General features: G+C 40.9%; 1 protein-coding gene across 1 annotated transcript; it reads left to right on the top strand.

Moving 5' to 3' along the window:
* The first annotated feature begins 7,547 nt into the window (after positions 1-7,547).
* LOC123023297 (vomeronasal type-2 receptor 26-like) lies at positions 7,548-15,557 on the top strand. The gene is made up of 6 exons (XM_044429792.1): positions 7,548-7,711; positions 9,092-9,383; positions 10,587-11,438; positions 12,709-12,813; positions 13,870-13,996; positions 14,647-15,557. The coding sequence occupies exons 1-6, from the start codon at positions 7,548-7,550 to the stop codon at positions 15,555-15,557; spliced, it is 2,451 nt and encodes an 816-aa protein (XP_044285727.1).
* Positions 15,558-16,709: the final 1,152 nt, after the last annotated feature.

Raw genomic sequence — 16,709 nt, forward strand, 5'->3', positions numbered from 1 at the left:
ATAGCCACTGCACTTCAAGGATTTGCTAGTATCCTTTTAAAGTCATTCATGATGGTGGTTCTGTTCAGAGCTAGATACTTCTTGGGATGATTGTGTAAATATGCCAAGCTGCGGTAGAAGGGATAGTCAAACAGGCATTGCAGACAGAGTTGCCAGGATGAAGTGCTCTATTTGAAAACAGCAACACTTGCTGCACACACACATTTTCAGCCTTTCAGGAAAAATGAGGTCAGGAGGGGAGGGCAATTACCTGAATCGGCAGGCTGATGGGCAAGCAGGAGATTCCCGCTTCTGCTGCAATTTCCACAAAGAAATTAGGAGCAATTGAGAACCTTAATCTTAGGAAGATCAAATATGAATGAAGATTCTGGCACCCGAAATACAATTTCTTTACATCTGAACCATCAGAAGGTGCTCTAGAGCAACCACTTTCATGTGAGTATTTCTGCAATGGTGTGCATGTGCATAATTTATGTTCAAAACACATCATGTTCACAGCACTGCAGAGTGGATATTCAGATGCACATTCACATTTTATGCACACCGTTCCTGACCCAATGCGTGAAGCACAAGTAGCATCTTGTTTGGGCATGGTGATATCTATAGCTGAGTTGGGAGAATTAGTTGAGACTTGTACCACTATAGCATTGCTAAACAAATCTACTACAGGGTTGATAAATTGATTGGTTGACATAATTTACATATTCTTTTCTAAAACTTCATGAAAACAACAATAATCTTCAGCAATAATCACTCTGAGAATAACCGCAATATCAATACAGTTAAAAAGAGCCCGACTCTTTGTGACCCATGGACAACATTCCTCCAGGCCTTCCTGTCCTCCACCATCCCACAGAGTCCACGTAACCACACACCCACCTCTCCAGGTGACCCCATCCAGTCACCTCAAACTCTGCTGTCCCCTTCTCCTTTTGCCTTTGATTGCTCCCAGCATAAGTCTCTTCTCCAGGGAGTCCCTCCTTCTCATTAGGTGGCCAAAGTATTTGAGTTTCATCTTCAGCATCTGGCCTTCTAAAGAGCAGTCAGGGTTGATCTCCTCTAGGACTGACCAGTTTGATCTCCTTGCAGTTCAAGGGACTCGCAGGAGTCTCCTCCAGCACCACAATTCAAGGGCCTCAATTCTTTGGTGCTCAGCCTTCCTTATGGTCCACATTTCACAGCCATACTTTGCAACTTGGAAAACGATAGCTTTGACTATAGGAACTTTTCTGGCAGGGTGATGTCTCTGCTTTTTAGTATGCTGTCAAGATTTGCCATAGCTTTCCTCCCAAGGAGCAAGCATCTTTTAATTTCTTGACTGCAGTCCCTGTCTGCAGTGATCTTGGAACCACAAAAAATAAAATCTGTCTCTACCTCCATTTCTTCCCCATCTATTTGCCAGGAAGTGAGAGGACTGGATGCCATGATTTTAGTTTTCTTAATGTTGAGTTTCAGGCCAACTGTTTGCACTCTCCTGCATCAAGAGGGTCTTTAGTTCCTCTTCATTTTCTGCCATGAGAGTGGTATCATCTGCATATCTGAGGTTGTTCATATTTCTTCCAGCAATCTTCATTCCAGTTTGTGATTCATCTAGCCCAGCCTTTTGTATGATGTACTCTGCATATAAGTTTAATAGGCAGGACAACAATATACAGCTGTGCCACACTCCTTTCCCAATTTGGAACCAATCAGTTGTTTCAAATCTAGTTCTAACTGTTGCTTGTTGACCCACATACAGGTTTCTCCAGAGACAAATAAGATGGTCTGGTACTCCCATCTTTAAGAACTTGCCACAATTTGTTGTGATCCACATAACAAACTGAGCCACATATCTAAAGACAGTAAACCTCACTTAGGATTTATTTTTTTCCTTCATATTCTCCTTATTCATATTAGGCGGGTATGATCTGGTGGGAATCACAGTAACTTGGCGGGATGAAAGGCAAGTCTGGAATGTGAACATAGAAGGGTATCACATTTTTAGAAAGGACAGGAAGGGAAAGAGAGATGGGGGCGTGGCTTTATACGTCCGGGAAGGGACAGGATGCAGTAAGATAGAAACCAGCACAGATGGGGATTCGGTAAAGGTAGTCTGGGTGAAACTTAGGGGTTTTGACAGGGAAAGAAACCCAATAGTGGGGGTATGTTATTGCCCTCCAGGTCAACTTGAGACCCTGGATGATGTCCTGACAGACCAGATTCTAAGGCTATCTCAGGGGAAAGACACAGTAATTATGGGAGACTTCAATCTCCTGGATATTACTTGGGATACTCACTCGGCGGTGACAGCCAGGTCACATTGCTTCCTATAGAGGAAGGGTTTTTCACACAGGGGGTCTGAGAGGCGATGAGGGGGGGAAACATCCTTGACTTGGTCTTGATCAACAGGGAGGAGATGATAGATGAAGTACAGATTAGGGGAGCTCTGGATGCGAGTGATCACTCCATCCTTTGCTTTGACATCAAGGGACTGGGGACATGCAGCAGGTCGAGCACTAGAAGCTGGGACTTTAAGAGGGCCAACTTTGGCCAAATGAAGGCCAGACTGGGGCAAGTCTCCTGGGATAGGTTACTGGAAGGCAAGCAAGTTGAGGAGGGGTGGATAGCACTCAAAAGGGAAGTTTTGGAGGTGCAAGGCTTGATGATACCTCTAGTCAGTAAGGTGGGGAGGCGGAGGAGAGTGCCGCCACGGATGCAAAAGGAGGTGGTTAGAGGGATTAGACAAAAGATGAACCTCCATAGGAAATGGGTACTGGGGCAAACAGACAAAAGGGTATACCGGTAGGAGGAGGCCCATTGCAGAAGGACTGTTCACAAGGCTAAGGCAGATTACGAGCTGAGACTTGCCAAGAATATCAAAAGCAACAAAAAGGGCTTCTTTTCAGCATGTAAATAGGAATAGGAAGGGGAGACAAGTGGTGGGACCACTAAATAAGGAGGAGGAGATCCAGTGACTGATAAGAGGGAACAGGCACAGATGCTAAATGGGGGATATCCGCATAGGAGATTAGATGAGGCTGGGGACTTCAGGGCACAGATTAGAGTCACCCCGCTTGAAGTCGAGGGACTCCACAGGGCATTGGACATTACAAAGGCGCAAGGCCCTGATGGGTTACACCCGAGAGTACTTAGAGAGTTGGCAGGGGTTCTCTCACGCCCTTTGGCCTCCATTTTTGAAACCTCATGGAGAACAGGTAAAGTTCCAGAGGACTGGAGGGTGGCATCAGTGGTCCCAATTTTCAAAAAGGGTAGTAGATGGGACATGGGGAATTACAGACTGGTTAGCCTTATGTCCATTGTAGGAAAAACAATGGAAAGGCTCATAATAAAGAGAGATCTAGTGATACTAGATAGGGAAGGGAGGGTAACAGCCACACAACACAGCTTCCGCAAAAACAGGTCCTGCCAGACAAACCTTGTGGAATTCTATGACAAGGTTTTGAGATGGCTAGATGGAGGGGACGCATTGGATGTGGTATCCCTGGATTTCAGCAAGACCTTTGACAAAGTGCCCAATAATATCCTGGTGGAGAAACTGAGGAGTTTTGGGATACACCAAAACACTGTCCAGTGGATTAGGGCATGGTTGACTGACCAAAAGCAGAAGGTTACAATTAATGGGGAATCATTGGGATGGCGGCCAGTGACAAGCGGGTTCCCCCAGGGCTCTGTCCTGGGGCCGATCCTGTTTAATCTTTTCATTAACGACATGGAAGAAGGGGTGAATAGTCTTCTGATCAAATTTGCAGACGACACTCAAACTGGAGCAGTGGCCACAACTGAGGAGCAGGTACTCCAGATCCAAAAGGATCTGGACAGTCTATGGAAGTGGGCAGGAGACAACAGGATGGTGTTCAATGTGGATAAGTGCAAGGTCTTGCACTTGGGACATAGGAATAGCTGTCATAAGTACAGGTTAGGTGACAAGTGGCTGGAGAGCAGCACTTGTGAAAGGGACCTCGGGGTACTGGTTGACTGCAGGCTAAACATGAGTCAGCAGTGTGATGCAGTGGTCAAGAGGGTGAACTCCACCCTTGGTTGCATAGCCAGAAGTGTGGCTTCTAGATCAAGAGAGGTATTACTACCACTCTACACGACTCTGGTGCGCCCGCAACTGGAGTATTTTGTTCAGTTTTGGGCCACTCATTACAGAAAGGATATAGCCAGGTTGGAATCAGTGCAGCGTAGGGCCACAAGGTTGGTGGCTGGTTAGCAGTGGATGGGGTATGAGTTGAGACTGAGGGAACTGGGTCTCTTCAGCCTGGAGAAGAGGAGACTCCGAGGGGATCTGTTGGCGACATACAGGTATGTGAGGGGATGTCACATGGAGGTGGGTAGAGACCTGTTCTCCCCTGCAGAGGAAGGCAGGACACGCTCCAACGGAGCAATGCTCAGGGAGCCAAGGTTCTATTTGGATGCCAGGAAGCACTTCCTGACAATCAGGACCCTGAGGGTGTGGAATGCGTTTCCACAAAAGGTCGTTGTGGCCCCATCAGTGTGGGTGTTCAAGGATAGGGTGGACGTCCACACGGTGGGCATGTCATGAGTGGAGCCGGATGGTGCCAGAGGTCAGATTAGATGTTTCTATGTTTCTTTGGCATGGTTCATCATGCTTCTCTGAATCTGACAAGGCAGCATCAGTTTTTAAACATGATTAATTTGGAGAAACATAGCAACAGAGCGAGTCAGAAGGGGTCTCCCAGGCCATCTAGTCTGACCTCTGGCCACCAGAGCAGGATATAAGGACTGGACTGATATTGAAAGACTTCTGTTTTCAGAACTTCTTGAACTCTGCTCAGGATTCTGTTGCAAATATTTGCAGACCTGCTAGCAAAGTCTTACTTGTCCTGCTCCCAAGGAGGCCTTTTCTACATGAAGGCACTCCTTTGTTTGGTCATGGTCTGAACCTTTATCTTTTTACTTTTTGAGGGGAAAGACATGTGGTCCTACCTCCTGAGGGCACAGAACCTTTTTGGTTATCCCAAAACGTTTTTTTCTCCATTAGCTTCTGACACAGGTGGCTCCAGATCATTGTCTCAAGAAGGGGCCTCTAGAGAGGACATGACAGTTCCTGACTTTCAGTCTAGCCTACCACACAGAATTGTTGTGAGGATCAAATGGAGAAAAGGAGGATCATCTGACCCTAGGGAAATGACAGTTCATGAGTGTACAGTCTACATCCCATCTTTAGGAAGTCTATTTTGCCTCTGGATTTTCAATTGTATGTATTGAGGGCTCTTTAGATATGATTGGAAATCCTTCTGAACAGATAAGAGAACTTTCTTTCTTGTTATTTCAAAAAGGGTAATGGATAGAGGTTGATATGCTCATATGTAATGTAGAAAAGCTAAGCTACTGTTCTCGGTGAAGCATCAGTAATTTAGTTTAACGAAATCTTGGCTAAAAGATATTATAGGTATTAGTTATCACCAAATAGACTAATTAATGGTGCTTTTAAAGATGTTAAGTGGATGTATCTGATTTTATCTGTATTTGAAAATAAGAGAATAAATTATAGGTATTAATAATCACCAAATAGAGTTGTTAAGCTGCTTTTAGAGATGATAAAAAGGGATGCTTTTGATGCTATTTATAACTGTAGATATCTTTTTCTTTCTTTTTGTTCTTCTTTTCATCTTAAAAAGGATGATTTAAATAGACTGGTACACTCACATGAGACACAGAAAGGCTAATTTAATATGGTTGGTTAAAACCTAACAAACTAGCTTAATGAAACATTGTTAAATGGATATCCCTGACTATATCTGTAATTGAAAATAGGAGAACTTATTATTTAAAAAAAACAATTACTTATATGGTTTGGCAAGTCTATATGTGATAGTGTATGGAGTTAACTATATTTGATTAAATGGTGTTTAAGTTAGATGAAACATTAGTAAGTGAGTTTAAAGAAAATTGGCTTAAAGCTTAAAGAGAGCCAGTGTGGTGTAGTGGTTAAGAGCCTGGGACTGGGACTCAGACGATCTGGGTTCGAGTCCCTGCTCAGCCATGGAGCCAACTGGGTGACTTTGGGCCAGTCACAGACTCTCAGCCCAACCTACCTCACAAGGTTGTTGTTGTGGGGATAAGATGGAGGAGAAGAATGACGTAAGCTGCCTTGAGCCCTTTGTAGGAAAAAGGCAGGATATAAATCCAAAAATAAATAAATAAATAAATAAAAAGAAAATTGGCTTAAAGTTATCACCAAGCAGAGTAGTTAGGATGCCTTTTTAGATCTCAAGTAGACCTTTTTGAAGTTCCTAGTAATTGCGGTAGTGAGGAAGTTATTTATCATTAGAAAAATGGATAGTTTTTTAATTGTTCAGAAATGTTTAGATGGAACTTATCACTGAAGAAGAAAGAAGATGTTGTAATTTCACTCAACTTGGAGAAGCTTCCTTTAAATAATGGTTGAGAGAAACAGGACTTTGCAAAAAAGGATGGGACATGATTTCACCAATGAAGAAGAAGAAAGATAGTGACTTCTATCAAATTTGGAATTACTTTTTTATTTGACTGGAGAAACGGGACTTGGTTTTGATCTACAGATGTTTTCATGTTATTATAAATGGATTTTAGTATGATCATAGAATGTTAAAAGATATGTTGTAGGGGGCTGACCCAGTAAAACTGATGTGTGCAATGATTGATGTTTGTAGTTTTAGTTTAAAATCTTAATAAAAATTTTCTAAAAAAAAAAGGAAATCCTTCCGAACTAATTACAGCAAGAAACAGGGCAATTTTCTTCTGATTACAGTAGTCCCCCAAAATTTGCAGGGGTTAAGTTCCTACAGCACCTGCGAATTGTGAAAAACTTCAAATTTGATGCCAGCAATGGGTGCTGGCCACCAGGGAGGCATGGCCTGAGCCAGGCTGAGGGGTGGGTGCACACGTGCGGTGAGGCAGGGGTGAGCACATGCAGAGATCGTTTTCTCCAAAAGAGTCCAAACTCAGAGGAAACGATCTCCTTGCAAGTAAGCCACCACATGGTGAGGCGCCACCTTACTTGCAAGACCGACTTGGACTCGCTCGGAAAGAAATCCCACAAAAGACTGAAGCCACAAACACTGAACCGCAACTTCACAAGTACAGACAAAAAATGGCTGGTGTACAAGTTCATACTTCTCCAGATACTTGTTTTTTTCTCTTCATGTTACAGCCCTGGAAAACAGATGGGAAGCTATCCTATAATTATATGTGTATAATTTTCCTTTCTACTGAACCCCAAGGAATATCTGAAAACCACCAAATAGCTATAAATGAAATGATAAAGTAAACATTAATTCAGAATTCTAAAATAGGGCCAGGGGAACATTGATAGGAGCATCTTTTATGTTAATAGAGCAATATAACAATAGGCTCAACATCTGTTTAAAACAGTTTGAGGACAAGCTGATGTGAAGATGTTAAACACAGCTGAAGGAAAAGCAGAAATGTACAACTGGAAGGAGCATCTTGCCCTTAAAATTGTGTTATATTTGGTATTACTGCTTAGCTTTTTGCCTCATTTCATGAACAAGACAGATTGCATCCTTCCCAGTTTGAAGATGCCTGCTATTACAGGCAAAGCAATTGACTCTTACCCTATTTTGCATGAAATTTTTCAGTCAGGAGACTTTGTCCTGGGAGAAATTGCTTCTGTATTCTTATTTTTCCGCTTCAATACAAATTTCAGCAAACAGCCTTCTTCACAGTTGATCAAAGAAGTCATGTAAGAAGTTCACTTTTACTTACTGTAACTTTATTTGCTTCATCAGTAAATGCTTGATGGACCCCTTTGCTCCCCCTCCCCACCTCTGGAAGATCACATCCACACTGCATTGAGGTACTGTGGTCATTTTATTAGCTGCAGCTTCTTTAAAAAAAAAGAAAAAAAGATGAATTCCATTTTTTCTAGCACTTCATTCATTATATAGGATCATTAAATGTTTGCAGCTTTCTTGATCTTGTCTTCTATATGGCATGCTTGTTTATTTCCTTGTAGCTGCTATATCAGTACATACTTCCATATTTATTTCCAGTCTCTCCCTCTTCCCTACATGCTCCACTATACTGACTATGACTGATGGGACTGCAGTCAAGCACTATCTGTAGGGCCACAGGTTTCCCATCACTGCCCCAGATGAAGGCAAATTATTATCTATTTGTTGATACACCGTCCAAAAAACTATTTCATTTTTGTGACAGATTATTGATCGTAGGTCAGAACAGCTTGTAGTTTTTCTTTAGTGGGAGATAACAGATTGCAAATAATGGAACAATCCCCCCCCACCACCACAATTTTGACTGAAATAGAACCCACGGTGGAGAAAAGGACACTCCTCCAGTAGCGGTACTAAGGGGAGGGACAGATGTAGAGTCTGTATGAATGAGGAGTGTCCTTACTCCTCATACATTACAAACAGCAATTTAGGAAGGCTAGACAGCAACTGAAAATGCAAGCTGAGATGTGTCTGCTGTGTCCTGAGACACCTTCAGGATTCAGGAACTTTCTCTGAACACCTGATGTCTTACAGAGCAGAAGAAGCTCCAACTTCTTCTTGAGGAAATGCTTCTTTACCTCTTCTTATGCCCCAACAATGCATTTGTAAAATTTAACAAAGGCAGTAGAAATTTCCAGTAAAAGTTCTGTTATATGCCACCAAAGATGGGAAGTACTGCCCTAGAAACCTTTCACAGATTAACTACATTTTTTCTTAAGCATTTAAAGAATTCCATATCTAATCTTTTAAAAACCTTTATAACAAACTTTACCATGTTTTCTGCAGCTAGACATTTCTAGATTGTGAGGACAGTCAATGTACATTGCAAAATTAATTAGAAAAGCAGTGAATTGAACAGTCATCTAAATGGGATGGGTAACTTAATGTCCTGCAATAGCAGGGGGTTGCATCTGATTGCCTTCAAGGCCCCTTCCAACTCTACTATTCTAGGATTCTATTGTATTCCATCTAGAATACTGCTATTACACATAGTTGAAAAAAAAAATGATAACTTGTATATGACTAAAAGAACAGTATTTCTCCATGTCATTTCAGTACTTTTCCTTGTGTCATGCAAGCTTTCTTTTCCTTTTTCCCCCTCCTTTCAGTACAGTGCCAAAGAATTATCAGGATATTCTGGCATTGGCATTTGCTGTGAAAGAGATAAACCAAAATCCTACCCTCCTACCTAATGTCACACTGGGATTCCACATTTATGATGCATACCACAATAATCGGATGACTTACCGAACCTCACTAGATCTCCTTTCTTCACAGCATAGATTGGGCCCCAATTACAAATGTGGCATCCAGAACAATTTGGTAGCTATCATTGGGGGGATGTTCTCTGAAACCTCCCTCAGCTTGGCCTCCATTTTGAATGCCTACAAGGTTCCACAGGTATCAAATCAGTGTTACAATATCATGCCATATAACATTCTCCTTAATGGATCATGGATCATTTTCTGGTTCAGAGGGAAAGTGAGGGTAGATGGGTGGGTGGACAGATAGACTGATAAGCACACAGACAGACAGAGTGACAGACAGAGTAGGCACTCAAATGAATTGCAAGCTGTACCTTTGAGACATTCATTTACAATCTCATGTGCTCATTCCCATACTAAGAGATTCCATCTGAAAAAATAGCAAATAGCTCTTGCCCCCCCATCCCCCACTCCTCCCAGGCATCATACTCAGAAATATGAACTAAATTCTAGATGTAGATGCCTGATCTGGTCCTTGGAATCTTCTACTCTGGGCATTAAAATAAGATGAGAATAAATGTCCAAATCCAGCAGAAGTTCTGACTGGCATATTGGGCTTTCTGTATTCTGTTGATATATCAAGCGACAGGAATTTAAACACACACACACACACACACAGAGAGAGAGAGAGAGAGAGAGAGAGCGCACATATTATACAATTTGTATTACTTTGTATGGTTACTGATAATTCAGTCCCATATCTATGCTATGAAATTACAATCTCAGGATGGGATTGTAATAAAGATGTGTGATAATTATCTTTATTTCATATAACAAATGAGCTGCCAATAAGTCTAAATGAAGCTAGTATTCAATGGCATAATAAGAAGTGCCATGTTCCCTTAAGTGTAGGCTAGTAAACAAAAACAGAGGGCAAGCCCTTCTTAAGGTAGATTAAGGAAGTCAACTCAGGTGGCAGATCCTGGCTGCTAGGTGTTCCAGGGAGAAGCCATCATATGCATGCCAGGTGACCTGTTCTACTCACTTCCTTAAGTCGTCCTGCTACCTTCAGATGCAGTGGAAAGGTTGTTCTATTGTCAGTGTGAAGAAAAATCTGTCTGTCAGCTTGTCAGTCAGTCAAGAATGGGAACCATCTTGATGTTCACTTCAGGCAGCAAAATCTAACATATAGGTGCATACTCTTGAGAATTAGCTTATGAATATGCTACTTTTACTGGACTGTGGTTTTTTCTTTTGTTTGTTTGCAGGGAGGGGTCTTTTACACATTATGTTGACGTATCATTCCCTAGTCAATTTTTTTCTGAGTTAGCAAATGATTTAATGCACACACATAAGGTACATGCTACAAAATACAAAATATACCTTTCCTTTTTTTTAGTTCACCTATGGCTCGCTTGACTCAAGGATGAAGGAGAAATCTCTGTTCCCTCACCTGTACCGAATGGTCCCTAATGATATCCATGAGTACACCGGGATAGCCCACTTACTTGTGCATTTCAAATGGACATGGGTAGGGCTCTTTACTCTCGATTATATCACTGGAGAAAGATTTTTGCAAATATTACTGCCACTACTTTCCCAGAACCACATCTGCATTGCTTTTATAGAAAAAATAGTGAGATGGAAGTATGCTGATGGAATGTCAGAACTATTGAATCCCAAACTATATCAACTTTCAGCTCTCACTGAAAGCAAAGCCAATGTATTTGTTCTCTATGCAGATCCTTTAGGAATGTATACTTTGTATAGGTATCTTTATATGGCAGTCCTGAATTCACCTATATGCAAGGTATGGATTGTGACAACACAGTGGGATTTCAAAAGAAGTACCCATCACAGGGACTGGGATATACAATCCTTTCAAGGTGCCTTATCCTTTTCAGTTCACTCAAAGCAACCACCAAGATTTAGGCAGTTTCTTCAGAGTGTAAATGCTTCATGGGTAGAACAAAATGCCTTTATTCAGGATTTCTGGGAAAATACTTTTAATTGCTCTTTGAAAAATGCCAATATTCATGAGGAGACCAGAGAGGGCTGCACTGGGAAAGAGACTTTAGAGAGCCTTCCTGGACCGTTCTTTGAAATGAGCATGATTGGGCAGAGCTATGCGGTCTACAACGCTGCCCATGCCGTGGCACATGCTCTGCAGCCCATGTATGAAGCCCACTCCAAATACAGATCCAGGGTGACTGGAGGAAAACTTTTGCCTCAGAATCTACATGCATGGAAGGTAATTTTACCCAACACATGATTTTCTGTTCTTGTGTTGATTAGAAAAACAGAGCCTTCCAAATTTGTGTAGAATGTCTCATTTGCACTTGCCTGGTGCCATTGAAAAGGGGTTTTCTTCACTATACTTAATTTGTGGAAGCTGATAAATGAATAATCCATTATGCTGTTTCATAGACTTCACTTCCACTAACTCATCTACTGATCGTTCTCAAAAAGACAGCCTTTGCATGGGTACCTTAATAACCTTTCAGGAAGAGCAGAGATTGCAGCACAAAGATGTGCTCCTTGTCCACACATCTTTTGCTGGTTTGCTATCAAGCCAGAAAGAGAGGTATTAGGAGGGAATTTTCACAGTGAATAGGGAAAACAGTGCTACATCATGAGAAAGTAGTGTTCTTACAGCCATTGCCGTGAAAAATAAGGCTGTGCCCATATATTGGTCCATTACACCCTGCAGAGAACATGGTCTGACTGGTATGTTTCCATGGTGTGCCCCACAATGTGTCCCAATTATTGCTGACAATGCATCATTCTAAAATTCCCCTAGGTGCTGGGTCTTGGGCATCCCCACCGCAATCTCAACAATAAAGCTACCATGTTCTCTTGGATCTCAAACTAGAGATAGCAGGGGGTGTTAGGCAATATGGCCTGTTCCAGGGAACAGAGCCACTTTTCCTTTTCTGGGAGAGTCCTGCCACCCTTCATGCCATTGCAATTTTCAATCTGATGCTGTATAGATCAGAGTGGCAGTCCATCCATCAGTGGAGGGGGAAAACAAAACAGATGTATTTTCAGGAGAAATGCATGCTCCCTTACGTGATATCAAAAGTAGGGCAGTACAGCTTGATGTCATCCAGCCAAGGTCTGGGGTTCGATAAACCAGCCCCACATCCCTGTACCCCTGCATTAGGCTAAGATGTAGTTAACAGGAATGTGGCTGGGCTTCTAACTGAAGTTGCATAAGAAACTGGAGAAATGCGAAGGGCTTTCTTGAGGAAGGAAAGTTATAGGAAAGTTATATTGCTACTACCAATTATATTGGAACTCTCCCTGCAACAGTAGAAAATTAATTATTTTTCACCTTCATAATAATTAAGTGTTGTTACTCAGTTTTCATCACTTTTCCTACCTCTGCAAAAAAGTTAGCTTAGAGTTTAGCATTTTAACGTGGGAATAGAAGAAGCAATACACCAAAATAACATGTATCTGTGTCTTATTCTTTTTCTTGTTGTTCTTGTCTTTTTCTATATATGTCTATTTGAACTTAGCTCCATCCCTTTCTAAGGAGAATCTCATTCAACAACAGTGCTGGAGAGGTCATCCATTTTGATGAAAATCAAGAATCGATTGCAGTACTTGATGTGACAAATTGGGTAACTTTCCCAAACCAGTCTTTTCTAAGAGTCAAAACTGGAACACTAGATCCTTGGGCTCTGGAAGGAAAAAAGTTAACCATTCAGGATGAGCACATAGTTTGGCATAGAAATTTTAATCAGGTGAGATAAAGAGAGAATTGCGCTTCTACCTTTCAGCATAACCAGAAAACTGATTTTTCACTGGTCTGTCTACCATGCTTTATCTTCTATTATCATCCACTGATTAATCTTTATACATTTGTGTTCATACTGTAAGAAGTTCTCTATAAAAGGGACAACTAAAAGTGTGATATTAACAAATCTGAGCTTTATTCATCTTCTAATAATTTAATTCATTAATTAACTTCTGTCTTGTGTTTCAACCAAAAATAGTTCTGAGTGGCTAACAACAAAAAACAAGTTAAAACAAAAGTATAATTACAGCACGGCATGATTAAAAAATCAAAAAGAAACAGTATCAGTCAATTGAGACAGACAGACAGACAGAGCTTTCCACTAGAGAACAGCTTATAACACTGTAAAGAAATATCATGTTTGTAAAAGTCCTCTTTCTGTAATGTTCATTTTGTGTGACCTCTATGAGTCTATGTTCTATTTGTGGCAGCCCAAGGTCTTGGCTTAATTCTGTCAAAGGTCTATATACTACTTGTTTAGACATTCTGAAGGAGAGATTTGAGTATTGCTAGTTGGGGTCTGGATTGAGTAAAGTCAGTTCTGATTGACTGGGGATTATAGCTAAATAGAAGGGGAAATAGGCACTGAAGAGTGTGTCAGCTGTCAAAAAGGTTGAAGTCTGCTATTTGGTAGGTGGAAGGTAGAAGGACTAGGAGAAAGCTGAGGAGAGAGCAAATAGCTAAGACCTCAATATTAGGCATGAAAATCTACTCCGTTCAGGCTGCAGTCTATAGATGTTCACCTAGACGCAAGTTCCACCTCCACATACACATGTATACGATTGCATTTTTAAAGTATCATTGGTCTTTATGCCACCAAACAAACTGTAATTCCTCTAAAAATAGCAGATTCTTCTCAATCCCCAATCTTTCTTTACAGGTTGTGCCAATTTCTGTGTGTAATGACAACTGCTATCCTGGTTACAGCAAGAAAAAGAAGGAAGGGGAGCCATTTTGCTGCTATGATTGTATTCGATGCCCGGAAGGGATGATTTCCAAGCAGAAAGGTAGGACATAGTTGTCATTTTTACAATGCAGTTTACATATCATATCCTATTCAGCAAGACTGAAGTAATCATGATAACTAAGAACAAACAAGCAGCTAAGAACAAGCACACATTGGCTGAATTATTACACTTCATCATAACTATCTTCACTTTTGTAGTATTTTTCAGAAAAATAAAATAAAGGCAAACAAAATTCCCATAAGCAATAAAATAATTTATAGTTCAACAAGTACAATGATTTCAAATATTCATGTATTTCAAATTCTTGAACTGAATTGAAAAGGCTTTACCTGTCACCAAACACAAGACAAAACTGATGACAGATGCTCCTTCTAAGAAGAGCATCTTCTGTAGTGGTGGCACCTTTACTGAAAATGCTATTTGCCTTGCAGATGCAAGTCTTGCCCTGCTAGGGATTGTCCACAGTGAAAGCTACAATCCAATGAGTTTAACACAGGAAAGCCACAGTTTCTTTAATATGCAAACAGGCAATATCATACAGGTGCTCCTTCAGTCCATGCAGATGTTGGCAATGGATGAATGATAGTTACTTGTGTAGTGTGCTGCAGACTGAAGCAAGATTTTAAACAGAGGTTTCCTGAGCAATGGTTCACACACTGACTATAAAAACCACCCTTTTCCTCCCCTAGATATGGATGCCTGCACTGAATGTTCAGAAGATCACTATTCCAATTTGGAGCAGAACCAATGCATACCAAAGGTTATGAGCTACTTATCATACCACGAACCTTTGGGGATCACTTTGATTCTATCTGGTATTTCTTTGGCTCTGATCACAGTTTTGGTACTTGGGATATTTCTGAAGCACCAGGACACTCCAATAATCAAAGCCAACAACCAAGGCCTCAGCTACATTCTTCTTATCTCCCTCATTCTTTGCTTCTTTTGCCCTTTACTTTTTATCGGGCACCCTGAGAGGATTATCTGCCTTCTTCGGCAAAGTGCTGTTGGCATTGTCTTGTCTGTGGTTCTTTCCAGTGTGTTGGCAAAAACAATCACTGTGGTTCTGGCTTTTATGGCTACTAAACCAGGATCCAGGATGAGAAAATGGGTGGGGAGAAGGCTGGCAAACTGTATTGCTTTCACTTGTTCATTTACTCAAGCAGGGATTTGCACTCTTTGGATGAGCATTTATCCACCATACCCAGATACAGATATGCACTCCCTGAATGGAAAAATCATAGTGGAATGTAATGAGGGCTCAGCTTCTCTGTTTTACTGTGTGTTGGGCTTTATGGGCTTCCTGGCCATTGCCAGTTTCACCGTAGCATACCTTGCCAGGAAGTTACCGGACACTTTCAATGAAGCCAAATTTATCACCTTCAGCATGTTGGTCTTCTGCAGTGTTTGGCTATCCTTTATCCCAACCTATCTGAGCACCAAAGGAAAATACATGGTAGCTGTGGAGATCTTCTGTATCTTAACCTCCAGTGCAAGTTTATTAGTCTTCATATTTTTCCCTAAATGCTACATAATTATTTTCAGACCTCACTTGAACAAAAGAAATCAACTAATAAATAGAGGAAAAATCCCTAACTAATATGAGAACTGAAATATTGAAACCCAACCTCCCTTTCTCTCTCTCTCTCATTCTCTCTCAATCTTTCTCTCTCTCTGGGTTGACCTAGGTTGCCTATATAGAATACAATGCATGTCATGGCATGGCCGTAATTCCTAGGTGGCTTGGTTAAGTTTTAATGGTATTTTCTTCCAAGTTAATATCTACAACATGAAGATAATTAACCTCATATTTGTCATTGAAAGACAGGTAAAATGTTAGAAAATCCCAAAATTTAAAAGTCTACTTTTTTCATTTACTGTTACTTTAACAGTTAAGTCTTGCTCAAGGATTCATTATATGAGCAAAATCAACCTATCACACAATTTTTATTCCAATTGAACATGGTCGGGGTAGAGATATCCAAGGGAAGAGTGAAGCTGCTGTTCCCATGCTCCCACAACCTGCTGTTCTCCCATTTTAGTGCACAAATTTGTTCTTCTAGAAATACAAACTCTAGTTTAGTGTACAAACAACTTACATAAGTGTTCTGTGTACCTATTGTTTTCACTATATGTATTGGATCCCAAAGATTCTTGCTGAAACATGAGAGTAAGTGACACTAATACATTTACCCAACCAGAAAGAAAAGGACAAATACTTAAGTCTAACTCTGAACTATAATGTGGTGGTTGTGTTGAATTTTGGCTGCATTACTTTATTTTGCCAAGTCCTCATTTGTAATAGCTATATGACAGGAATTGGACACTAGGTCTTACTGTGGAAGTCTTTTCCAATTGAATGCAGTGCTGTATTTTTGACTTGTACAAAATGTTATATTCTTATGTGGAGGTGAATGGGAAAGGGAATCTAATAGAGGGGGGGTGATAAGAAACCAGAGTATGAAAAGCGGGTGACTCAGGTACAAGTTCCAATATCAGACACAGTTTTGTGCAAGAATCTAACTAGCATACTTTCTGCACAAGTTGATAGGTTTCCTGGTTATGTTGATTGTTTCATTGTTTCTTTCTTTAAATTAGCTTTTACAATGCATGTTGCATGACCTTTTGGGGGGGTTTATTCCTTTTATGTATTTGAATAATTACCTTTCACTGATAAACTTATTGATGACTTTGCCTATTTGTCCTTTTTATTTAATTCTGGGGAGGGTTTGGATTCTGGGTTTCGGGTTTC

The sequence above is a fragment of the Varanus komodoensis genome, unplaced genomic scaffold (assembly GCF_004798865.1).
Source record: "Varanus komodoensis strain SLA01 unplaced genomic scaffold, ASM479886v1 scaffold208, whole genome shotgun sequence".
Lineage (NCBI taxonomy): Eukaryota > Metazoa > Chordata > Lepidosauria > Squamata > Varanidae > Varanus > Varanus komodoensis.